At 46.4% G+C, this 26,519-nt stretch overlaps 1 protein-coding gene across 2 annotated transcripts; it reads left to right on the forward strand.

Annotated features, from left to right (window-relative positions):
* Nucleotides 1-26,519, forward strand: LOC137427128 (IST1 homolog). 2 transcript variants are annotated; one of them, XM_068116317.2, is made up of 10 exons: nucleotides 1-64; nucleotides 5,009-5,106; nucleotides 5,224-5,404; nucleotides 6,480-6,567; nucleotides 6,663-6,746; nucleotides 9,296-9,406; nucleotides 9,626-9,853; nucleotides 12,062-12,172; nucleotides 12,658-12,697; nucleotides 26,086-26,519. In XM_068116317.2, the coding sequence occupies exons 2-10, from the start codon at nucleotides 5,019-5,021 to the stop codon at nucleotides 26,220-26,222; spliced, it is 1,068 nt and encodes a 355-aa protein (XP_067972418.2). In that variant the 5' UTR covers nucleotides 1-64; nucleotides 5,009-5,018; the 3' UTR covers nucleotides 26,223-26,519. The 2 variants fall into 2 exon arrangements, with proteins under 2 accessions (XP_067972418.2, XP_078634775.1); XM_078778649.1 differs by lacking the exon at nucleotides 1-64 and adding an exon at nucleotides 2,244-2,309 and having other exon boundaries at nucleotides 26,086-26,362.

The following is a 26,519-nucleotide window of genomic DNA, read 5'->3' on the forward strand; positions in this document are numbered from 1 at the left end:
GAGACGTCAGAACTAAAGGGGCGGAGCTGTCATAACCTGTCCCTTCCTGTCTTATTTACCGAAGGTTGGTTTTTTTCTTTGGGAAACCTTTTTTTTTTTATTCCTATTTTACCCCCAAAATGTTGAAGCAGCTAAGTTATAAATGTTATTTATTATCCGGTTTATTTTTTCCCCACAGATTTTTCTTTCTTTTTTCAAAAATCGATGTTCAAAATTCATTTTTTGGAATCGGTTTTAATCGCTCTGTACAAAAGTGCTAAAGTCTTGAACTGGAGCGAAATGGGGCACTCCTGCTGGCGCTGCGCAATTCCGGGTATCCCTGCTTATGCCGGGTATTCTTGCTTATGCCGGGTAACGCTGCTTATGCCGGGTATCCCTGCTTATTCCGGGCACTCCTGCTGGCGCTGGGCAATTCCGGGTATCCCTGCTTATTCCGGGTATCGCTGCTTATTCCGGGTATCCCTGCTTTTTCCGGGTATCGCTCCTTATGCCGGGTATCGCTCCTTATGCCGGGTATCGCTCCTTATGCCGGGTATCGCTCCTTATGCCGGGTATCGCTCCTTATGCCGGGTATCGCTCCTTATGCCGGGTATCGCTCCTTATGCCGGGTATCGCTCCTTATGCCGGGTATCGCTCCTTATGCCGGGTATCGCTCCTTATGCCGGGTATCGCTCCTTATGCCGGGTATCGCTCCTTATGCCGGGTATCGCTCCTTATGCCGGGTATCGCTCCTTATGCCGGGTATCGCTCCTTATGCCGGGTATCGCTCCTTATGCCGGGTATCGCTCCTTATGCCGGGTATCGCTGCTTATGCCGGGTATCCCTGCTTATTCCGGGTATCGCTGCTTATGCCGGGTATTCCTGCTTATTCCGGGTATCGCTCCTTATGCCGGGTATCGCTCCTTATGCCGGGTATCGCTCCTTATGCCGGGTATCGCTCCTTATGCCGGGTATCGCTGCTTATGCCGGGTATCCCTGCTTATTCCGGGTATCGCTGCTTATGCCGGGTATTCCTGCTTATGCCGGGTATCGCTGCTTATGCCGGGTATTCCTGCTGGCGCTGCGCAATTCCGGGTATCCCTGCTTATGCCGGGTATTCCTGCTTATGCCGGGTAACGCTGCTTATGCCGGGTATCCCTGCTTATTCCGGGCACTCCTGCTGGCGCTGGGCAATTCCGGGTATCCCTGCTTATTCCGGGTATCGCTGCTTATGCCGGGTATCCCTGCTTATTACGGGTATCCCTGCTTATTCCGGGTATCGCTCCTTATGCCGGGTATCGCTGCTTATGCCGGGTATCCCTGCTTATTCCGGGTATCGCTGCTTATGCCGGGTATTCCTGCTTATGCCGGGTATCGCTGCTTATCCCGGGTATTCCTGCTGGCGCTGGGCAATTCCGGGTATCCCTGCTTATGCCGGGTATCCCTGCTTATTCCGGGTATCCCTGCTTATTCCGGGTATCCCTGCTTATGCCGGGTATCGCTGCTTATCCCGGGTATTCCTGCTGGCGCTGGGCAATTCCGGGTATCCCTGCTTATGCCGGGTATCGCTGCTTATGCCGGGTATCGCTGCTTATTCCGGGTATCCCTGCTTATTCCGGGTATCCCTGCTTATGCCGGGTATCGCTGCTTATGCCGGGTATTCCTGCTGGCGCTGGGCAATTCCGGGTATCCCTGCTTATGCCGGGTATTCCTGCTGGCGCTGGGCAATTCCGGGTATCCCTGCTTATGCCGGGTATCCCTGCTTATGCCGGGTATTCCTGCTTATGCCGGGTATCCCTGCTTTTGCCGGGTATCCCTGCTTATGCCGGGTATTCCTGCTTATGCCGGGTATTCCTGCTGGCGCTGGGCAATTCCGGGTATTCCTGCTTATGCCAGGTATCCCTGCTTATGCTGGGTATTCCTGCTGGCGCTGGGCAATTCCGGGTATCCCTGCTTATGCCACGTACTGCTGCTGTCGCTGGGCAATTCCGGGTATCCCTGCTTATGCCACGTACTGCTGCTGTCGCTGGGCAATTCCGGGTATCCCTCCTTATGCCGGGTATCCCTGCTTATGCCGGGTATCCCTGCTGGGGCTGCGCAATGCCGGGTATCCCTGCTTATGCTGGGTATCCCTGCTGGCTCTGGGCAATTCCGGGTATCCCTGCTCGTGCTGGGCAATGCAGGGTATCCCTGTTGGCGCTGGGCAATGCAGGGTACCACCTGTCAATTTGTTTTACATTAATTTTACAGACCAACCCAAGGGGGGAACACAAACAGACCAACCCAAGCTGGGAACACAAACAGGTCAACCCAAGGGGGAACACGAACAGGTAAATCCAAGGGAGGAACACAAACAGGTCAACCCAAGGGGGGAACATAAACAGGTCAACCCAAGGGGGGAACATAAACAGGTCAACCCAAGGGGGGAACACGAACAGACCAACCCAAAGGGGGAACAGGAACAGACCAACCCAAGGGGGGAACACGAACAGACCAACCCAAGGGGGGAACAGGAACAGACCAACCCAAGGGGGGGAACACAAACAGACCAACCCAAGGGGCGAACACGAACAGACCAACCCAAGGGGGGAACAGGAACAGACCAACCCAAGGGGGGAACACGAACAGGTAAACCCAAGGGGGGAACACGAAAAGACCAACCCAAGGGGGGAACACAAACAGGTCAACCCAAGGGGGGAACAGGAACAGACCAACCCAAGGGGGGAACAGGAACAGGTCAACCCAAGGGGGAACACGAACAGGTAAACCCAAGGGGGAACACAAACAGGTAAACCCAAGGGGGGAACACGAACAGACCAACGCAAGGGGGGCACACAAACAGGTCAACCCAAGGGGGGAACAGGAACAGGTCAACCCAAGGGGGGAACACAAACAGGTCAACCCAAGGGGGGAACACAAACAGACCAACCCAAGGGGGGAACACAAACAGACCAACCCAAGGGGGGAACACGAACAGACCAACCCAAGGGGGGAACACGAACAGACCAACCCAAGGGGGGAACACGAACAGACCAACCCAAGGGGGGAACACAAACAGGTCAACCCAAGGGGGGAACACAAACAGACCAACCCAAGGGGGGAACACAAACAGGTCAACCCAATGGGGGAACACGAACAGACCAACCCAAGGGGGGAACACGAACAGACCAACCCAAGGGGGGAACAGGAACAGACCAATCCAAGGGGGGAACACAAACAGACCAACCCAAGGGGGGAACACAAACAGGTCAACCCAAGGGGGGAACACAAACAGGTCAACCCAAGGGGGGAACACAAACAGGTCAACCCAAGGGGGGAACACAAACAGGTCAACCCAAGGGGGGAACACAAACAGTTCAACCCAAGGGGGGAACACAAACAGACCAACCCAAGGGGGGAACACAAACAGGTCAACCCAAGGGGGGAACACAAACAGACCAACCCAAGGGGGGAACACGAACAGACCAACCCAAGGGGGGGAACAGGAACAGACCAACCCAAGGGAGGAGCACAAACAGGTCAACCCAAGGGGGGAACACAAACAGGTAAGCCCAAGGGGGGAACAGGAACAGGTCAACCCAAGGGGGGAACACAAACAGGTAAACTCAAGGGGAGAACACAAACAGACCAACCCAAGGGGGGAACACAAACAGGTAAACTCAAGGGGAGAACACAAACAGACCAACCCAAGGGGGGAACACGAACAGGTAAACCCAAGGGCAGAACACAAACAGACCAACCCAAGGGGGGAACACAAACAGGTAAACTCAAGGGGAGAACACAAACAGACCAACCCAAGGGGGGAACACAAACAGGTAAACTCAAGGGGAGAACACAAACAGACCAACCCAAGGGGGGAACACAAACAGGTAAACCCAAGGGGGGAACACAAACAGGTCAACCCAAGGGGGGAACACGAACAGACCAACGCAAGGGGGGCACACAAACAGGTCAACCCAAGGGGGGAACACAAACAGGTCAACCCAAGGGGGGAACACGAACAGACCAACCCAAGGGGGGAACACGAACAGACCAACCCAAGGGGGGAACACGAACAGGTCAACCCAAGGGGGGAACACGAACAGGTCAACCCAAGGGGGGAACACGAACAGACCAACCCAAGGGGGGAACACGAACAGACCAACCCAAGGGGGGAACACGAACAGACCAACCCAAGGGGGGAACACGAACAGACCAACCCAAGGGGGGAACACGAACAGACCAACCCAAGGGGGGAACACGAACAGACCAACCCAAGGGGGGAACACGAACAGACCAACCCAAGGGGGGAACACAAACAGACCAACCCAAGGGGGGAACACGAACAGACCAACCCAAGGGTGGAACACGAACAGACCAACCCAAGGGGGGAACACGAACAGACCAACCCAAGGGGGGAACACGAACAGACCAACCCAAGGGGGGAACACGAACAGGTAAACCCAAGGGGGGAACACGAAAAGACCAACCCAAGGGGTGAACACGAACAGACCAACCCAAGGGGGGAATACGAACAGGTAAACCCAAGGGGGGAACACGAAAAGACCAACCCAAGGGGGGAACACAAACAGGTCAACCCAAGGGGGGAACACGAAAAGACCAACCCAAGGGGGGAACACGAACAGGTAAACTCAAGGGGGGAACACGAAAAGACCAACCCAAGGGGGGAACACGAAAAGACCAACCCAAGGGGGGAACACGAAAAGACCAACCCAAGGGGGGAACACGAAAAGACCAACCCAAGGGGGGAACACGAAAAGACCAACCCAAGGGGGGAACACGAAAAGACCAACCCAAGGGGGGAACACGAAAAGACCAACCCAAGGGGGGAACACGAAAAGACCAACCCAAGGGGGGAACACGAACAGGTAAACCCAAGGGGGGAACACGAAAAGACCAACCCAAGGGGGGAACACAAACAGGTCAACCCATACAAGGTGTATGAAGAAGAGGGGGGGGAGCAATGCTTATATTGACTAATCACAATGACTACATGAGCTGATCTAATTCATTATCAAAATTGTTCCAGGTGAAACACCATGATGTCAGGTGGATTCAAAAGTGACCGTCTCAAGGCTAACCTTCGTGTTGTCATCGGTCGTCTTAAGCTTCTGCAGAAGAAGAAGAGTAAGTTTTCAATCTTTCGCATTTCTGTTTACTTTGACCTTTCCGTCTTGGTTGTTGCCATTAAGATCGGACGTGCTGTGTACAAGATGTGTGTTGCCCCCGTTTGCCCCATCCCAGCCGAGCTGGCGCAGAAGGCATGTGCCGAGGTAGCCGAGGTCTTGCGTGCGGGTAAGGAAGACAGGGCACGCCTGCGGGTTGAGCAGGTGGTCCGTGAAGACCTTCTTGTGGAGGGCATGGAAATTCTGGAACTGCTGTGTGATCTCCTCCTCGCTCGCTTTGGTCTTGTCACCAGTATGAAGTATGACCGGACAGACATTCTTTCACTGCACTCTCACAGTCTGTCGCCATTTATATTTGTAAAACCTGACATTTTCATTTGAAGGTCTCCCCATCTTGGCCTCATCGATAACTCATCTTCCCGTGTTATTTTATTAATCCACATAAGTTAATTTGCCACATTATTTGTTTTTCCCAACTTATCTTCTTTAACTTGCATACAACTTTTCTGAACGAGTTAACTCTGCCACCAAAGGTGGACAGAGGTTATGATTTTATCCCGGTTTGTCTGTCTGTGAGCAACAACAACAACAACAACAACAACATGCATTTTAAGGCCATTTTCCCTGCTAGAGTGGGGGGTTAGCATTGCGGTCCCCATGACAATCTTCTCCATTTTGCCCTATTTTCTGCATCTCCTCTTGTTAACCCCTTGCCCGCATTTCTTCTTCCACCATCTTTAGCCAAGTCTTTCTCGGTCTTCCCCGTCCTCTACTTCCTTCTACATTCATTTCCATCACTCTTCTCAACCAGTCACTTCCATCCTTCCTCAACACATGACCAAACCATCTCAACCTGTTCCTCTTCACAGCATCAATCACAGGCTCTATTCCCATCATCTTTGGCAATTCATCATTTGTCTTCCTCTCTCTCAACGATACTCCGCACATCCATTGAACCATTCGCATTTCCACCCTTTCCAGCCTTCGTTGCTGCTCTACGTTCATTACCCATGTCTCGCTCCCATAAATCATAACACTTCTCACACATGCAGCATACACCTTTCCCTGTGAGCAGGATAGATAAAAAAGTTATGGACGACTCGGACGAAACTTGGTGGACAGGTTGGGTTTGTGACATGGACGAATTGTTTTGATTTTGGTGAAGATCCGGATCTGGATCCGGTAACTATAATATTTAAGTGATTCTTCATCATTTAGAGATAGGGCCAAAAACGAGAAATAGAACGATATCTCAAAAAGTTGTGGATGGATTATGACAAAAATTGGTGGATGAGTTGGCCTATCAGTGGGACACAAAACATAGACTGTTCAGCCTGGCGGAAGTATTTACCTTTCCCACCCATATCCTAACAGGGAATTGGACCAAGGTTTATCAGAATCGGTCTCCTCCATAATCTGGGCCACTCCAAGACTCGTCGGAGAGATTCCTGAACTCAAAGTGGTAGGTTTTTGTTAACTTGGCAGAAAAGAGCCCCCCTCTGTTGAGTAATCCAAGGTGCTTGTAAATCAAATTTGATGACAATGATGTTTGTCCAGGTGTCGGACCAGCTTTGCGCAAAGTACAGCAAAGAATTTGGAAAGTTGTGTCGAACGAACCAGATGAATACTGTAAACCAGAAGGTGAGTCGTGGTGTGAGCGTGATTGTTATCACAGTGATTATTTATTTAAAATAATTATAATTTTATTTATTTATTTATTCCTTCAATTCAAGTACCTGTATACCATTTTTTGCCGTTTCTTCCCCCACCCCACTGATGTAATGCTCACGTCAGAAATCGTACACGAGACAAAAGTAGCAGACATCGATTACAAGGATATTGGTGAATGATGAGCAGTTTATGGGATTTTAAACTGGGTTCTCAGCATCATAAGCCATGCAGTCAGTCGGGAATACTAAACAGGCCAACCCAGGAATCATTAAAATATCGAGCATTCATTAATTAATTTTTATTGGAGGTCCACATAATGTTCTTGTAGTGTACTCAGTAATAAAAAAAAGGAAGTAATGAAAAGGACAAGTGGACCTGTAGCTTATCTGGGCCCTGGCCTAATGTAGTAATCCAAATTTGGTAGCATTCTAACTGGTGGACCTGGATGAGAAGATTTTTGAAGGAATTTACTAAGTCCACCATTTTCACACTTCCGGTCACGTGACCAGAACGAGCCTAAAAAAACAAGGCAATTTCACTTACATTTTCGGATTCAGCGTTCAATTCCATATAGGTGAGTGTATTTTGAGGCATGTGTGACTTCAAATAAAATTGTAAGCCAGGAAAAACGTTCGTTTCATTCCTTAGGGATACAACATGTAAAACTGGCCCAAACGTGAAAACAAAACTCGTTCATTTTAAGTCGTACAAGCTAATGCAACCACTCATTCTTCTGGGAAGAATCCCGTGCACATGTTGGTCACAGTTATAAGTCACCTAAGTCTTTATAAGTTCATCAAATACTGACACCGCGATTGACGTTCGCTGAGGTAAATGTTGATATCTCTTCTGAGGTGAAAAAAAAAACAGTTTTAAAGCATTATACGTATAAAACGATACATTTTATGAAACGGGGAAATCTAATACACACTTTGGTGGTTTTAAAATGACAGAATATGTCTATTGGAAAAAAAAAAAAAGAATCTTGAAGACGATGCTGCTAACAAAATACACCGCTCTAACGCATAACCACGAGTTTAAACTACATTTACAACAAATATGAAAACTATTTTCATATCACAATGTTAAATATAGAATATATAGAAGATAATGTTTAAAAAAAATGAGCCCTATCTTACAATGGTAAACAATCCTTTAAAAAATCCCTGGAGCCGGAATAATATCCTGAGCTTCACCAAAAACGAATCAATTCTTCCTTATCCCAAGGGCAATCATCCCACCAACTTTCATCCAAATCCGTTCAGAACTTTTCCAGATATCTTGTTCACAAACACACGAACTCACACACGGACACGATCGAATGCATTACTCCCTGGCGGGAGTAATAAGCTAATAATAAGGGAAGGAATTTGTAATTTGTTCATGGTGCCTGCGATAGCTCGCCTACTCTTCGCGAAGGACACCATGGTATCTTTAACGACCATCAACTAATGCTGGAAGACAGGATGCCTAGTTTAACATCCATCCAACGGATGACACACCTGTATTGAAAAAGCTTCCAGACCTCTTTCCAAGATACGAGGCTTTATTCAAATCGATCTTTGGCATCCTACACAACAGGCAATAATATCATCAGTCCTACAAATATAAGAAAGCATTAAAAAGCAAAGTCAAGCATTTTAAACACTAGCAACCATAACCGCCCTACAGGCGGGGCTTCAATTGGGAGGCCCAAATGAAAAGGTAAAATATCAGAAATTGAAGACTTTTTTTATTTTAAACGATTTATATAAACATCTGTTAAATCATATCACACGCAAATCATCAAAATCTAAACCGTATTTGTAGAATTTCAATAAAAGCCACATCACTGTTCATATCGGTAAATATTATTCCATCGTGTTTGGAAAAACTGGAAAATTCGAAAAATTGGAAATTGGAAAAATTGGAAAATTGGGAAAACAACATAGCCTATTTTACTCCTGTGTCCCAGATATTACCCACCCAAAATTTCGTTGCGATCGGTTCAGCTGTTCTTGCGGTACCTGGGAACAGACGGACGGACAGACAGGCGGACAGACATTTGGTGAATTATAATAACATTAGTCATGAATCCTAGTCACTTCTTACCAATAAGATCCAGCGCTCATCTCTGCATAACTCATTCAGCAGACAAGATACTGACCCCCTCTTTCCGAGCGCTCACCGCTAAATAGGCATCCAATATGCCCCATGCCTTGGAAGGCTCTTCTTCTTCTTCATTTTCACTACAACATAAATTTCACTGCAACATTTCACTACAACAACATAATTTTCACTACAACGCATAAACGTCCCAAAGGTGTCTACGCAAATGGCATCAAGTCACGACCACATCAATGCGAAAAGTTTGTATCAAAAGAGGGAAATACCTCGACAAGTTCGACAAGCAGGTGTAAAGTTTAATTGACTCCTGTTTTTTTTTTTTTTTGAAGGTGCCCAGAAATTTTAATCAGAAGTTGTATAGTAATTGCGTTAAAAATTAAAAAGGAAACAAACTCTGCTGTTTTTACCTGAAGTTGCTGCGGAAGCTCACTGCGGAGACACCTCCAACGTTGCTCGTGGAACAGTATCTGGTGGAGATTGCCAAGAATTACAAAATCACTTACCAACATAATTACTTGGAAGTGGTGAGTTTCATGTGACCGGCCACGTGTGCATTGCTTGTTGTGTGGTTACATGCGGTTGACTGTCTTTTTCTGAGGTTGCTTGTTCATAGGTGTATGTGCGGTTGCCTATGTGCGGTTGCTTATGCACCACTGCATCGACAAGGATTCTCATTTACGGACAGCTTAATTTATTGAGTTAAGTTTTCCAAGTTTGAGTTATTTATTTTTCCCGTATTTCAGGAACCCGGCATGGAGGCCATACACCTGAATGAATCTATGGGAAAACACGATGGACCAGGATCTGGGTCTCAAGGTGGAGGTCATTATTGTGACTTAGACGCTGGGCCCGAAGTGATGCCGAGATGTTCCCAGCAGCATCGGCCGGGCTTCGGACCACCACCTGAGGCTAACTACCCACCTCCGCTGCCACACCAAAAGCCGCCCAATTCTGGCATCACCGGAGCTGTGGTGAGGACCTGATGGGCATCGTTTTGAGCCGTAGTTTAGTTATTATTATTATTTTTGTATACTAGATCGAGGCTCGTGTAAGAGCTAACATTAATGACAAAAAACGAACAAAAAAATAAAACGGATACGTAAGACGAAATAACGGGAGCGGGAGACAAAATGGGGATAGAGGGGGAAACACACAAGTACAACATTTGAGAGCAGGGACATCGGGAGATCTGTGGGAGGTAGAGGGCTTGGGGGGTGGAGGCGTGGGAAGGGGGTGGGGGGGGGGGGAGAGGTAAAAAAAAAAAACACATGGACACTGCTAGGACTTCCAGGAAAGAAGTCGGTATTTCAGTCATACCGTAAAATAAAAATACAGTTTTGACAAAAATACAAACGGTAAAATTCTTAACTTTGGTAACTTTGGTAGCTGGCAAAAACACACGATCTCACCAGCAAAACCGGAAGCGGAAGCGAAAGTACTGTTACGGTTTTGAGGTTTTTACAGTGAGTTCAATAAATGTTAAAGGTTTGCCGGCCAGGGGCAGATCCAGGATGAGGGCGCAGGCGGTGCGAATCTGCTGAACTGTTGGACCAGGAAAGAACACAAGGAACTGCAGAAACTTCCAAGAACGCACGAAATGCCGTTTCTGACTATCGATTTTTTAAAATTTCCTGGGGAAGGACCCCCAGACCCCCCTTAATCCCCCCTCCCCCGGCGCTATAGTTTCATGCACCCCCCAGTCTTGAAATTCCTGCATCCACCCCTGTGCCCCCCATAGATAGTCACACAAGCAACATGTAGCCTCATTTGTAGTATAGTTATTTCTTAGTATGTGTGAGAGTAGGCCATTTCCTATGTTAGTTCTGCGTTGTGTAAAGCCAGGAAAATAGGCCCCACTGCCACCGATCATCCTACGTCCGTAACCCCAATACAGTTTGTTAACGTTGGTTCATTTTGGGCGAGTTAACACGAGGGAGGCGGAGGAGGATCGGGGCGGAGTCGAGGCGGAGCAGCAGGAGTGATGACGGTAAGCATGAGCCGCCAATCAGAGCTCAGAGGTGGTGGCATCAGTGGGCGTGGTGAGAAGAAACTGGTGAGTTCCAGAAGGTACGTGGGGCGTACCTATATAACCCGATGCACAAATCCCTCAAAAGGACTTGCATCAGAGGAGGAAAAGGACTTGCTGGGGGAGAGAAAGAGATTAAAGAGGACTTGCCGGGAGAGAGGAAGACTTTAAAGAGGACTTGCACCAGCGACGGGGAAGGACGTGCTCGTTGTTGCACTTTCAGCCAGAACGCGCGGTGCTTGATGAGCTTGATGCGCCTTGCCGCACTTGCATAAGAACGGCTGAGTAACCGCCCTTTGCCGTAAAAGTCCGCCCTTTGCCGTAAAGGTCCGCGCCTTGCCGTTCCGCCCGATATGTCTCCTTCGTTCGAGAGACGCGCTACAGGCCCCGGTCTTCGCCTATCACCTTCGCGGGACGCACATGGACCACGGAGAGCCGGACGGGGCCGATCCTGGATGACCACATCGGCGCGTTGGTGAACATCGACATCTGCAATCCCCTGTGTGAGTGTGTGAGACGGGCCCATTGTCCAGGAATAAGGTAAGACTGTATCAGGATTTCTCTGTGCCTCTTCGTCCTGAGCTGTAAATACGTGTGGGAATCATTAAACCCATCTGTTCTTCCTTTCTTCTTGATTCGATCATTTCTGTGATTTCTCCAATTGACTAAGCGTGGCACGAATAGAACCGCTTAAATTGGGGTCCATTAATTGAGACTGCGCGGATCACGTGTATGCAAACCGCTCGGCGTACTCCAACCTCACGTGGTTCGTGCGAGGCTTGCGACCTCGTTTCCGTGGCGGCGCGAGTACTTAGGTACGAGCGAGAATTTGGTCCCGAAACCCTATTTTGCGTTCGCCCGGAAAGGACGTAATAAGTCTCGGTTCTGCCAGGCCAGTAAAGACAAGGGGATTAATCCCCCCTTGATAAGGGGAAGAAGGCCGGCGAGAGAACCGCAACAGTACTTTAAAACGTATCCACCTTCAGAACTTGCGCTCACACCGTGATTTTCACTTTAAGTGCTAAGATTGAATATTTGAGATTCATAAATGGACAAATCCATTGGTGCTTTCCAAAAGAAAGAACCGGAATTGTTGCTGTTTTTTTTTTAAGGGGCTATGCATGTTTGTTTGTTTTTTTGTTTTTTTCATTAGGATGGGGCTGCTGTCTTTGACACGGACACCTATCAGCCATTTCCATTCGCTGGAAATCAGCCTCCACCACTTCCGAAGGCACCACCTGCGATCAAATTGCCAACCAGTGAGGTACATCGTCAAGCTGTCACCGGGCGCACTGTCACATGACAAAAATGTTTTCCATTTGAGGGAAGCCATTGTTTATTGACCGTTTTACCCGTACCCGGCATTATCAGGCTGACAGGATGGCCAAGGAGTACACACATTCCCGACTCGACTATAAACCGTCGTCCCGGTGTTCCTCAGTTGGACGTTAAACGGGTGTTTCATTTTCCAGCATTCGTTGGTGGACATTAAAGATCGCAAAGTGTCCTTCGTGAAGAGTTGGGCGAGCTATCGCTTTAGCTATCACCAGAACCCTGAACGAATTATTCTCCAAACCCACAGAGGGCATTGTGGCACAGCCACGCCCTCAGCCAATGATGCTACCTCGCAGCCTTGTGCTGCATACGAATAAAGAAGAAGAACCATGATGCTGTGCTTTGTGACATGATGTTCCAGTCATTTATGCTCACTGAATTACAGATACTTTCTGTGTTTTACATGTGCTGAAGGAATGTTTCCGAACTTATGAAGAGATATCTGACTTCCCAGGTAGGACTCTTTTTTTTTTTATTGCTAACTATATTACTGGTTTGTTCTGCCATACAGTTGTAGTCATGACCGAGTCCTACATAAGTTATAAATCCTCTGCAAACCTATATGCCACGTAAGCCGGGTGACAAACAGAACGGGAAGATTGTAAACCAATGGGGATGTCATTGGAAACGAGGATCACTTTGGAAGTGAGGGGTCTCTGGTGCCTTCGAAGCTTCACTTTGGCAGTTTGAGCACGCTTGGTAAATGAACCGCATCAAACCACTCTTGGGCTCTCAACATCAAGTTCCATTGGGAATCCTTTTTTTTTTTTGTGATTAATGTTCGCTCTTTCACGAGCCTCCATCTTGTATACAAAAAAAAGAAAAAATGTAGGCTTTAGATGATGTTCTCAGCAAGCATCATGAAATGAGCAACCACCACAACCACAACCCCCCTCCCAGCCCCACAATGAGCAACCTTCCCACCCCCCCCCCCTTCCACCCACAACCTTTATTACCCCCTTTAACCCTCCCAAACCCAACCCTCTTACTTGCAGATTGCTGTGTTTCCTCCCTTTCTCTCCCTCTCTCTCCCTCTCTTACAGGTCGCACAAGATCTGCCTGCAACCCTCTTATGGTTAAACTGCCAAAATCAAGACTCTCTGCTCACCTTCACTCTTTCATTCCTGTTTTCTCCCGCCTCTGGAACAAACTCCCTCACTCTCTTCAATCCCACTCCTCCCTCCAGGTCTTTAAAACAGCTGTTCACCACCATCTCTTATCTTCCCCCATCCAAAACCTTGATCTTTTCTACCCCCGCTAATTTCACCCCAATTCCACTTTTTTGAAATACCGACTTCTTTCCTGGAGGTCCTTGGTGTCCTTGTGTTTTATACTTCTCCTCCCACCCCCCCCTCGATTCAGTATACAAAAAAAAAAAAAAAAAATCCCTTCCCCTTTCCTGTTCATTAATTCCCTTGCTTTTTGTGTTGAACTTTGGCATAATTGTCAGACTTGACTTTTTACCTTCCGTCACCTCACTCTTCTATGGGTCTGAATCTTGCAAGGAATATGTTATCCTGAGAAATGTAAGCATGGGAGCTGGAAATGCTATTATTATAAATTCCCTACCAGTTTCCCCAGAGGGGACTATAGGTTTGTTCTCCCACCTGTGGTTTTCCAGACTTTTCCCCCAAAGTTGCCCTTAAACATATTGAACTGAGAACTTGGTACATGGTTTTATTATGATAAGTTACTGAAACTGTAAGTTATTCTGTAGATTTACATACCTAAAACAATTTGTCCTGCTTTATATTGCTCACAATTTTCGAGTGCTTGGAACAAGAACGTTCATTGGGACCAGTAGGGGACCAGTAGGGGACAAAGCAATTCTCCCTGTTGTTGTTGTTGTTGTTGTTAATGCTATATTATTAGTAGGCCTGGGCAATAATGGAAAAACCTATATCACGATAATGGACCTCATTATCACGATTGTCACGATAATATCATGATAATATAAATAATGTAATTAGTGCCTTGAGAACCATGTAGCGTACAATAACAATGCACATGAAAACAAACTGAATAGTCATAGAGTTACCTGTGTTGGTACTCTTTATTTCATAATTCTGTTGCAATATGTTTAAAGTCAAACTTCATTTACCTGGACGAAATTGCTTTGCTCCTTTGCCGAGCGACTGGACAAGAGCATTTTGCGAAACGGTTGATACGGAACGTCTGGCTTGGCAAGCAACAGCAAGATACTTACTAAGGGAACACACCGAGCAAGCTGCTTGCTAACAGAACACACCAAGCAAGCTGCTTGCTAATGGAACACACCGAGCAAGCTGCTTGCTAATGGAACACACCGAACAAGCAGCTTGCTAATGGAACACACTGAGCAAGCTGCTTGCTAACAGAACACACCGAGCAAGCTGCTTGCTAACAGAACACACCGAGCAAGCTGCTTGCTAACAGAACACACCGAGCAAGCTGCTTACTAATGGAACACACCGAGCAAGCTGCTTGCTAATGGAACAGACCGAGCAAGCAGCTTGCTAATGGAACACACTGAGTAAGCTGCTTGCTAATGGAACACACTGAGCAAGCTGCTTGCTAACAGAACACACCAAGCAAGCTGCTTGCTAACAGAACACACCGAGCAAGCTGCTTGCTAACAGAACACACCGAGCAAGCTGCTTGCTAAAGCAACACACTGAGCAAGCTGCTTGCTAAGGGAACACACCGAGCAAGCTGCTTGCTAACGGAACACACCAAGGAATCTGCATGCCAACATAACACACCGAGCAAGCTGCTTGCTAAGGGAACACACCGAGCAAGCTGCTTGCTAACGGAACACACCAAGGAATCTGCATGCCAACAGAACACACCGAGCAAGCTGCTTGCTAACATAACACACCGAGCAAGCTGCTTGCTAACATAACACACCGAGCAAGCTGCTTGCTAACAGAACACACCGAGCAAGCTGCTTGCTAACGGAACACACCGAGCAAGCTGCATGCTAACGGAACACAACGAGCAAGCTACTTGCTCACAGAACACACCGACCAAGCTACTTGCTAACAGAACACACCGAGCAAGCTGCATGCTTACGGAACACACCGAGCAAGCTACTTGCTAACGGAACACACCGAGCAAGCTGCATGCTAACGGAACACACCGAGCAAGCTGCATGCTAACGGAACACACCGAGCAAGCTGCATGCTAACGGAACACACCGAGCAAGCTGCATGCTAACGGAACACACCGAGCAAGCTGCATGCTAACGGAACACACCGAGCAAGCTGCATGCTAACGGAACACACCGAGCAAGCTACTTGCTAACGGAACACACCGAGCAAGCTGCATGTTAATGGAACACACCGAGCAAGCTGCTTGCTCACGGAACACACAGAGCAAGCTGCTTGCTCACGGAACATACTGAGCAAGCTGCATGCTAACGGAACACAACGAGCAAGCTACTTGCTCACAGAACACACCGACCAAGCTACTTGCTAACGGAACACACCGAGCAAGCTGCATGCTAACGGAACACACCGAGCAAGCTGCATGCTAACGGAACACACCGAGCAAGCTACTTGCTAACGGAACACACCCAGCAAGCTGCATGCTAACGGAACACACCGAGCAAGCTGCTTGCTAACGGAACACGCCGGCTACTAGATCCGGCTACTAGAATTTTTTGAGTGATTCTTCACCATTGAGTGACAGAGCCAAAAACGATACATAGCAGGATATCTCAAAACGTTGTGGACGGATTTTAACGAAACTTGGTGGACAGGTTGTGTGTGTGACGAGGAATAATCGATTCGATTTTGGTGAAGATCCCGATCCGGCTAGTAGAATTTTTAAAGTGATTCTTCACCATTGGGAGATAGGGCCAAAAACGATACATAGCAGGATATCTCAAAAAGTTATGGACGGATGATTTTGATTAAATGTGATTCTGTATTGTGATTTTCTGGTCTACTCTGGGATACAAAATGTAAACTGTTCACCTGGTGGAGGTATGCTCCCTACTGAGTGCCGTTCTAGTTTTGTAATTAGAATGCCATGCCATGGAAGGACATATTGAGCTGCACAATACACCTTGCCATTACGTGCGTTTAATACCTCGGAATTCTTCCAGATTATTTGTAGTGTAATGCCTCATCAACTCGTGAGATCATGACGATCATTTTGGTGTGTCACATTCTTCATCAGAAAGCTCCAGTAGAGCTATGAAAACATGACACACACACACACACACACACACACACACACACACACACACACACACACGTGTGTGTATATACATATATATCTGTCGTGGGCAAAAATATTTGCACCCTTGCACTTTTTTCAAAAAATGCACCATTTCCTCCAGAAAATTGTTGAAAAAAAATAAATAAATTGATATCCACATATGTATTTGTTTGGTTTGCAGTGGAACAAAACAAAAAAGCTGAAAAAAATACTAAATCTTATCTTATTCTACACAGAAATCCTGAAATGGCCCGGACTATTATTGGCACCTTTTCGAAGTTATTAGAAATACAGCAATACCCCGTTTTACACCATTTCAACCTACGTCAAATCCGACTTTACGCCACTCTTCTAGAGTTAATTTCAGTTCAGCGAACGTCATTATGTGCGACTTTACGTCACTCCTACATCATAATAGGAGGACGTGAAAAAAATTAATTTTCCTTAAAAATATATTTAAAATAAATAAAATAGTACATAAAAATTAGAAATAAAAGAAGCTAAAAAACAATTTAAAATACAATAAAAAGCACATTAAAAATATTTAAAAAAATGTACGTACAGTATACGTACGCGTAGCTGCTGGTTCTCATTCAAAACAAAGGCGACGCCATATGCATTTTGTCCTGTGCTGCTGTCGCGTGCTTGCTTTGCCTTTCGCTGTTATAATAATAATAATACATTTATTTTATATAGCGCTTTTCAAGAAGCCCAAAGACGCTTTGACAGAGTACAAAAAAAACAAGTGCAAAAAGACAAAAATCAACAGGTAAATAATCAAAGCAAAAGGAAGGAGAAGGAGAAGAGATAGTCAGGGGTTAAATGCTGTGGGTTAAATGTTGAATGCAGTGTTGAACAGGTGCGTCTTGAGTGATGTTTTGAATGTGGTGAGTGAGGAGGAGTCTCTGATGGTGTGAGGTAGTGAGTTCCAGAGGGTGGGAGCAGCGATGGAGACAGCGACAGCTGGGGGCCCTGTCCCCCCAGGATCTGAATTTGGTCCGCATGAGGGGGGGGGGGGGTCAGGAGGTTGGTACCAGCAGAGCGGAGGTTGCGGGTGGGAGTGTGTCTGGAGAGGAGGTCAGTCAGGTAGGATGGGGCCAGGTTATGGAGGGCTTTGTAGGTCAAGAGGAGGATTTTGTACTGGATTCTCTGGGGGATGGGGAGCCAGTGAAGCTTGTAAAGGACGGGGGTGATGTGGTCATGGGTCCGGGAATGGGTGTGTAGACGGGCAGCGGAGTTCTGAATGTATTGGAGTTTATTGATGATTATTGAGGGTGAACCAAAGAGGAGGCTGTTGCAGCAGCAGTTATTTTTGTGATTATTCCTTTACTGTGTCTGTGTTAGCCATGGGTCCTAAGAAGGATAGTGCTAGTGTTTCCAAGCGTAATGTGGTTACGATGGAAGATAAGTTAAATCTAATTAAAAGGTATGAAAAAGGTGAAAAAGTGTCGGTGATAGCGTATGCCTTAGGGCTGCCACGGTCGATGGTATCGACCATCATTCATGATAGGGAACGTATTCTCGCATACTTCACTGAAAAAGCGCCGTCTGCGAAGACTGCTGTCATGAATGTGAAGAGGGGTCAGATTTTCGATGAGATGGAGAGACTCCTTTCGTTGGGGATTGAACGCCAGACCCATGAACGCATACCAACGAGCCAGCTGCTGATACAGGAGAAGGCGAAGTCTTTGTTCCAGGATCTTCTGAAGAAGTACCTGGAGGATAAGGACACAACCTTCGTTGCAAGCTCTGGATGGTTTGCACGCTTTAAACGGCACTTCAGCTTGCACAACGTCAAGATTCAGGGCGAAGCCGCAGCTGCCGACACCGTAGCCGCCGAGGAATTTCCTGCCACATTGAAGAAGATCATTGAGGACGAGGGATTCTTGCCCGAGCAGATCTTCAACGTCGACGAAACAGGCCTTTTTGGAAGAGGATGCCCAACAGATCCTTTATCTCGAAGGAGGAGAAGACCATGCCAGGCTACAAAGTCGCGAAGGAGCGGCGAACGCTAATGCTTGGGGGTAATTGCACCGGCGACTTCAAGCTGAAGCCGCTCTTGGTGTATCATGCGGCGAACCCCCAGGCACTTAAGAATTTCCCGAAGGCGTCTCTTCCCGTCATTTGGATGAACTAGGGCATGCCCGTACTATATATATATCTAAAATTATATCCCCCCCCCTCTATTTACATGAAATGGTTTGGTCCAAAGCGAACGGCTTGCGAGTACGGTGACAACCCCCCCCCCCTCTATTTACATGAAATGGTTTGGTCCAAAGCGAACGGCTTGCGGGTCCGGTGACAATCCCCCCCCTCTATTTACATGAAATGGTTTGGTCCAAAGCGAACGGCTTGCGGAGTTTGGTAAAGAAATCGCCATAGCGTGCACAAACGCGCAGGAAAGCGAAAGAATCGCAAATTAGTTTTAATTAGTTTTAAAACATAGTTTAACGCCAACATAGTTTGCCAACGTGAAATAAATGAATACGCTCTCAAATGTGCCGTCCGAGGCAGAGTCTGTTCGGCACGTTCGGCACACGTGATAGCTCGCTGCTCTCTGATTGGTTGAATCGTTTTTTGGACATAGCTCGGTAACTACTTGTCCGATTAATATGAAACCTTGAAAAGGCACATCCTCGGGTCCCCAGCAATATACCTGGCAAGTTTCAAGTATATCGGACCCGTGGTTGTCGAGAAACAGCGGTCACAGACAAACAAACAAACACACACACAGACACACAGACACACACACACACACACACACACAGAGATTACTGGAATTATAGATAGATAATATGAAGGCATGGGTAACCGTCATAATTTTTGAAGTTATATACTTTCGCGAGTTATTTACCCTAGTTTTACGGTGTTTGTCTTCATTTCAAGGCATGTTTAAGGCATTACGCCCGGTTTACGTCAAAAACCGAGTTACGTCATGGCTTATGGAACCAATTAATGACGTAGGCCGGGGTATTGCTGTAATTATATTTCAAGCAGGTGATTCTCCTTTACTTTGGAATTGAACTCACCTGTGGTGAGTTACAGGTACCTGCAAAATAAAAATCACTGATTCAACCAGTTTGAATGGAGAAAAGGAGTCATTCTGCTGTTTTGCGTCACTGTGTGTACCGCAATGAGCATGGAGAAAAGAAAGAAAACTAGAGAATTGTCTGAGCAGGTCAGACACAAGAATGTAGCCAAGCATGGACAATCTCAAGGCTACAAGTCCATCTCCAGAGACCTTGATGTTCCTGTGTCCACTGTACGCAATGTTATCTGGAAGTTTAAGGCCCATGGCACTGTAGCCAACCTCCGTGGACGTGGCCGCAAGAGAAAACTTGATCGAAGATTGCTGCGAAGGATTAATCAAATGATGGAGAAAGCACCTCGATCAACTGCCAAACAGATTCAAGCTGACCTTCAGACACAAGGCACGACGGTTTAAACTCGCACCATCGGTCGCCAACTCAATGAAAGGGGATTGTATGGTTGGAGACCCAAGAGAACCCTACTGCTGAGAGAAAGACATAAGAAAGCCCGACTGCAGTTTTCCAAAACACCTGAACAAGCCAAAATCATTTTGGGAGAATTTCCTGTGGACAGATGAGACCAAATTAGAGCTTTTTGATGAAGCACATCATCTCTATGTTCACAGAAAATAAAACAAAGCCATCAAAGAAAAGAACACCTTCAATACAGTCAAACATGGAGGAGGTTCAGTGACGTGTTGGGGTTACTATGCTGCCTCTGGCACTGGGTACCTTGAATGTGTGCATGGCGTCATGAAATCAGGAGATTACCAAGGCATTTTGGAGCGCAATGTTCAACCCAGTGTCAGAAAGCTGGATCTCCGTCGAAGTTCATGGGTCTTGCAGCAGGACAATAACCCCAAACATACTCCAGAAATCACCCAGGAATGGTTCAAGACAAAACGCCGGACTGTTCTGAAGTTTCCAGCAACGAGTCCAGATCTACAGTCACGTGAAAAAGTAAGTACACCCCATGTAAAGTTTTGACTTTTTCAACAGATTTCAACATACAGCTATTTGATCTTCATTTCAACAATATTGATAGATAAAGGTGATATAATACAACAAATATCATGAAACATTTACATTTTGTAGTCCATTGTACAATTTAAATAAACATAAATGCAAATTTCGCATGTGGAAAAAGTAAGTACACCCTTGGCTCCAATAGGTGGTATTGCCCCCTTTGGCAGAAACAACCTCAAGTAGGCGTTTCTTATAACTGTCTACCAGTCTCTGACATCGACTGGGAGAAATTTTTGCCTACTCCTCCATGCAGAATTCTTTCAGCTGTGCGATGTTTGAGGGGTTTCTTGCATGCACAGCTCATTTCAAATCCCCCCACAACATCTCAATGGGATTTAGATCCGGGCTTTGACTTGGCCATTCCAGAACCCTCCATTTCTTTCTTTTCAGCCATTCCTTGGTGGATTTACTGGTATGTTTAGGGTCTGTCATGTTGCAAGGTCCACCTTCGGTTGAGCTTCAACTTTTCGACAGATGGCCTCACATTATCCTCAAGCACCCTCTGGTACAATGAAGAATTCATAGTGGATTCTATGATCGTGAGCTGCCCAGGCCCTGATGAAGCAAAGCTGCCCCAAACCATAATATTCCCACTACCATGCTTTACAGTTGGTATCAGGTTCTTGTGGTCAAATGCTGCCTTTGGTTTTTGCCAAACATGTCTTCTGGTACTGTGGCCAAATAGCTCTACCTTTGACTCATCTGTCCAGAGCACATTGTTCCAGAAGTGCTGGTCTTTGCCTGGGTGTTCATTGGCAAACCTTAGTCTTGCCCTGATGTTCTTTCTGGACAGCAAAGGTTTCCTCCTGGCACACCTCCCATGTAGATCAAATTTGTGCAGCCTCTTTCTAATGGTAGACTCGTGCACTTTGAAATCAACAGTGGCAAGAGCTACCTGTAGGTTCGGTGAAGACGTTCTGGGGTTCTTAGAGACTTCTTTCAGCATCTTGCGTTCTGCTCTCGGGCTGAACTTGCTGGGCCGGCATGGTCTGAACAAGTTGGAAGTTGTTTGGAATCTTCTCCACTTGTAGATGATCTTCCGGACAGTCGAATGATCGATTTCAAATTGTTTGGAGATCTTTTTAAATCCCTTCCCAGACTCGTAGGCATCTATAACCTTCTTTCTGAAGGCCTCAGAGAGCTCTTTTGATCTAGGCATGGTGACGCCGCACACGTCAACAACAAAGAGCAAACCAAACTAAATGTCTGAGGTTTAAATAAGACAGGTTCCTCCAAGATCCTCTCTAACGATGTTCTAATCATTTGCACCTGAGCTGGTGCACCTGATTCTAATTTTAGGTATTTGAAGTAGTGATAAATGTAGGGGTGTACTTACTTTTTCCACATGCGAAATTTGCATTTATGTTTATTTAAATTATACAATGGACTACAAAATGTAAATGTTTCATGATATTTGTTGTATTATATCACCTTTATCTGTCAATATTGTTGAAATGAAGATCAAATAGCTGTATGTTGAAATATGTTGAAAAAGTCAAAACTTTACATGGGGTGTACTTACTTTTTCACGTGACTGTAAATCCCATTGAACACCTGTGGGGAGATCTGAAAATAGCAGTTGGAAGAAGGCACCCTTCAAGTCTGGGAGAACTGGAGCAGTTTGCACAAGAAGAGTGGAACAAAGTGCAAGCAGAGAGGTGGAGGAAGTTCATTCATGGCTGTAGGAAGCGCTAAACTGTAGTTATTTTGTCCAAAGTCTGTGCTACCAAATATTAAGCCCAGGGTGTCAATAATATTGTCAATACCATTTCTTTTTATTTTTTATTTAAAAGGATATGTTAAGTTCTGAATCAAAAACAAAGGTTCTGTATTATTAACAGTGAAATTAAGAATTGTGGAGACCAAATACTTTTGTCAATTTCAACTGATTTTTAGCTCACCTGGAACGAAGTTCAGGGGAGGTTATGCGATGGCGCGTCAGTCATCCGTCTGTCAGTCCGTAAACACTTGAAACCTCCTCTCCGAAACCGCTGATGGGATTGCGACCAAATTTAGCACAAATGATATTTTTTGTGTTGTGACTAAAATTTGTTCACGGCATTAAAAAAAATCTGGCCCTTCATGGGTCTATGGGGGGGTCAAAGTGGGTCCAGGTTTGACCTCCCAAAATAGGTATTTTTTTGATTAAAAATTGATGATTATGTTTGTACGATTCTACATGCTGCCCTGTCTTCTAGCAACAACAACAAAACAACAACATGCATTTTAAGGCCATTTTCCCTGCCAGAGCGGGGGTTAGCCTTGTGGTCCCCATGACAATCTTCTCCATTTTGCCCTATTTTCTGCATCTCTCCTTGTTAACCCCCTTGCCCGCATTTCTTCTTCCACCATCTTTAGCCAAGTCTTTCTCGGTCTTCCCCATCCTCTACTTCCTTCTACATTCATTTCCATCACTCTTCGCAACCAGTCACCTTCATCCTTCCTCAACACATGACCAAACCATCTCAACCTGTTCCTCTTCACAGCATCAATCACAGGCTCTATTCCCATCATCTTTCGCAATTCATCATTTGTCTTCCTCTCTCTCAACGATACTCCGCACATCCACCGAACCATTCGCATTTCCACCCTTTCCAGCCTTCGTTGCTGCTCTACGTTCATTACGCATGTCTCGCTCCCATAAATCATAACACTTCTCACACATGCAGCATACACCTTTCCCTTCAGCTTCAACGACACTCCCCTCCTCATCAGCACGCCACTCAGTTCCCGAAACTTCTTCCATGCACATCTCACTCTTGCAACCGTTGCCGAGTCTGATCCACCTTCTCCATTCAGCATGTCTCCGAGGTAGCAAAATGTTTTCACACCTTCCAGCTTCACGCCGTCTCCAAGATCCAACTCAACATTTCCTCCATCTGCAGCTCCCTCTGTGCACACCTTACATTTGAATGTAGCTGCCACACTGGTTAATGACCCTCTCAGACCACTACATTTTTGATGAACCCACTCAGCGCACATTGTACATTGAATGGAGTTCACTCCGACACCCTTTCTGCACACAGCACATGGCCACTTCCCAGTTATTTCCACCTCACCACATGCTTTACCACTTGCCATCACCTTCGTCTTTCCTATATTCACCTTCAGACCTTTTGTCTCCATACATTCCTTCCACTTGTTCATCTTTTCCTTCAGTCCATCCATACTTTCCGCAATCAACACCAGATCATCTGCATACAACAACTACCACGGTAAACCCTCCTTTACGTTCTGAGCCAGCACCTCCATCACAGCTACAAATAGTAGTGGACTTAGTACCGACCCCTGACGCACTTGCACCTTCACTTCAAACTCACCACTGTTCCCGTCCTTCGTCCTTACAGCTGTGCGCGCTCTTTTGTACATTGCCATCACTACTCTGATCAACCATTCCTCCACTCCTAACTTCTTCAATGCCCATGTCAATACTTCGCGTGGAACCCTATTGAATGCTTTCTCCAGATCAACAAACCCAAGAAACAACCTCTTCCTCTTCTCCATGTACTTCTCCTGCAACTGCCTCACAATAAAGAGCGTATCTGTTGTTCCTCTTCCTGGCATAAATCCAAACTGCATTTCGTCGATCTTCACATTCTTCCTTATCCTCCTCTCCAACACCCTTTCCAATACCTTCATTCCACGCTCCAATAACTTTATCGCTCGGTACGAGCCACACTCCAGAGGGTCACCTTTCCCCTTGTATAGAGGGACGAGGGTACTCAGTTCCCAAACCACTGGAATGCAGCGTTCTTTCACCACCAGATTACAGATCTTTGTCATTCTCTTCACACCCCAACTTCCTGCTGCCTTCAACATATCTCCCACAACTCCCATCTGCCCTCCCGCTTTTCTACTCTTCATTGCTTTTATGGCTTCCTCAACTTCCTTCTCAGTTATCTTCTCTGCCGGTCCTAAAACTGGGTTACTCTCTATGTTGGCATCCCATTCATTCTCTGTATTCAACAGCATTTCCATATATCTTTTCCATCTTCCTTTAATTCCATCTGGATCCACAACGATTTGTCCCGCTTCATCCTTCAACCAACTCACCCCCATCACATCACACCTCTCTTTCGCTATCTGCTTTGCAATCCTGAATACCGCTCTCTGACCCTCTTCCGAATCCAAGCTTTCTCCGAACATTTTCCTACATGCCTCCTGCGCCTCTGCTACCTCTTTCTTTGCAGCCTTCTTGGCTGCCTTATAACTTTCATGCTCTGCTTTTCTGCTCCCGTGACCTTCGCCTTCTGCCACTCCTTGAGGTTCTTCCTCTTCTCGTCAATCCTCTTTCCAACTTTCTCATCCCACCACCATGTTGCCGAGTGCCTCAGTGGTCCTTTTGTCCATCCACATACCTCACCAACGGCTCCCAACAGACTATCTTTCATTGACATCCAATCACGTTCAAGCTCAACCACATCATCCTCTACCCTACTCAGCCTCTCTTTTAATGCCTCCCTTACTGTCACCTCTTTCAACCTCCACACCTTCATTCTCGGTTGGTACTTCACTCGCCGAGCTCTCCTCGCACCTTTCACCCTTATGTCGCAGACAACCAAGTGGTGCTGTGAAACAGTCTCCTCCCCCAGGATCACCTTTGTGTCCCGGAGGTGCCCCCTATCTCGCCTACGCACCATCAGGTAGTCAACGGTTGTCGTCGACCCACCTGACGTGTATGTAACAAGCTTATTATCCTCTTTCTGGAACTGAGTATTACAAATCAACAAATCAACTCCATCAGCAAATTCCAAAATCCTTTCACCTTCTCCATTTCTCACACCATATCCGTAACCCCCATGAACTCCCTCAAAACCGTCCATACTCCTTCCCACATGTCCATTTAGGTCTCCTCCTACCACAACAACGTCCTCATCTTTCACGTTTTCCATCAGCTTCTCTATCGCACACCAGAACTTGTCCTTCTCTTCATCGCTCTGACCAACCTGCGGAGCATATCCCGAGATGACGTTCACCAAGACCTTTCCAATCATCATTTTCACCATCATCAACCTATCACTCACTCTCGTCACACTCACCACACTGTCTACAAACTCCTCAGAAAACAGGACACCAACACCATTCACGCCCTCCGGGCACCCTTGCCACACGAACTTGTATTTCTGTCCCTGCCTACCCTTCACCATTCTCACACCACTTCCGTTCCATCTCGTCTCTTGCACACAACATATGTCTTTAGTCAGTGCAGTATTCTGTTTATTCCACCAGGTAAGCGCCAGGGGTATTGCCCCTATGTTTCATGGATGACGTCCATCACCTCACATAAATGTGACCTTTATTTGGAGTGTTTGTTGTTAACAGGAGTTCAGACTTATGTCGCACAATTGTTTTTGCAAATAAGTGAATCATATGTTTGCAAATCCATTACATTGTGCTTTAAGAGAGCAAGAACAGAAATAGGGCAAAGGTATCGCACATGTTCTAGATTTTCCATGAGCCTTGACTCTGTATCCAACAACAAATAAATAATAAGAACAATATATAAACACTTCCGGCAGAGGTGTTGAGTGATATATTGATGAAAAGAATGTTCTCAAAGTTAAAATGGATACCTTTATCTCAGTGTCCAGTGACTGGGCGAATCGGCGGCTACCTGACCTCCCACCTCGGAATCCAGTCGATGGAGATTATGACCTGCCCTGTGATGACGTTGACCTGGATGAGCTTTCTCGACGATTTCAAGATCTCAAGAAAAAGTGATCTTTTGCTTTTTTGCCCTTTGGTCGGTTGTATTTTTTTTTTTTTGCTTTATAATGGTCTTATAACCTATACTACTGGCAGGGGTACTCAGCATTGCCCGGAGCTGTTATAATGCTGTTGGCATTTTAAAGAAATCAATTTTTTTTCTATCTTTTGTGGGGGCAAGGGGGGTCTAAAACCCCTCCCTACACCTATGAACGAATTGTGTCGGAATGGTGTCGGAATGGTGTCGGGGGTCTTTTAATATGGCTTTTTCACATAGCTACAAAGCCTTAGGTGCACTATAGAGTGATTTAT

This window comes from Myxine glutinosa, chromosome 5 (assembly GCF_964187855.1).
Source record: "Myxine glutinosa chromosome 5, kmMyxGlut1.1, whole genome shotgun sequence".
Lineage (NCBI taxonomy): Eukaryota > Metazoa > Chordata > Myxini > Myxiniformes > Myxinidae > Myxine > Myxine glutinosa.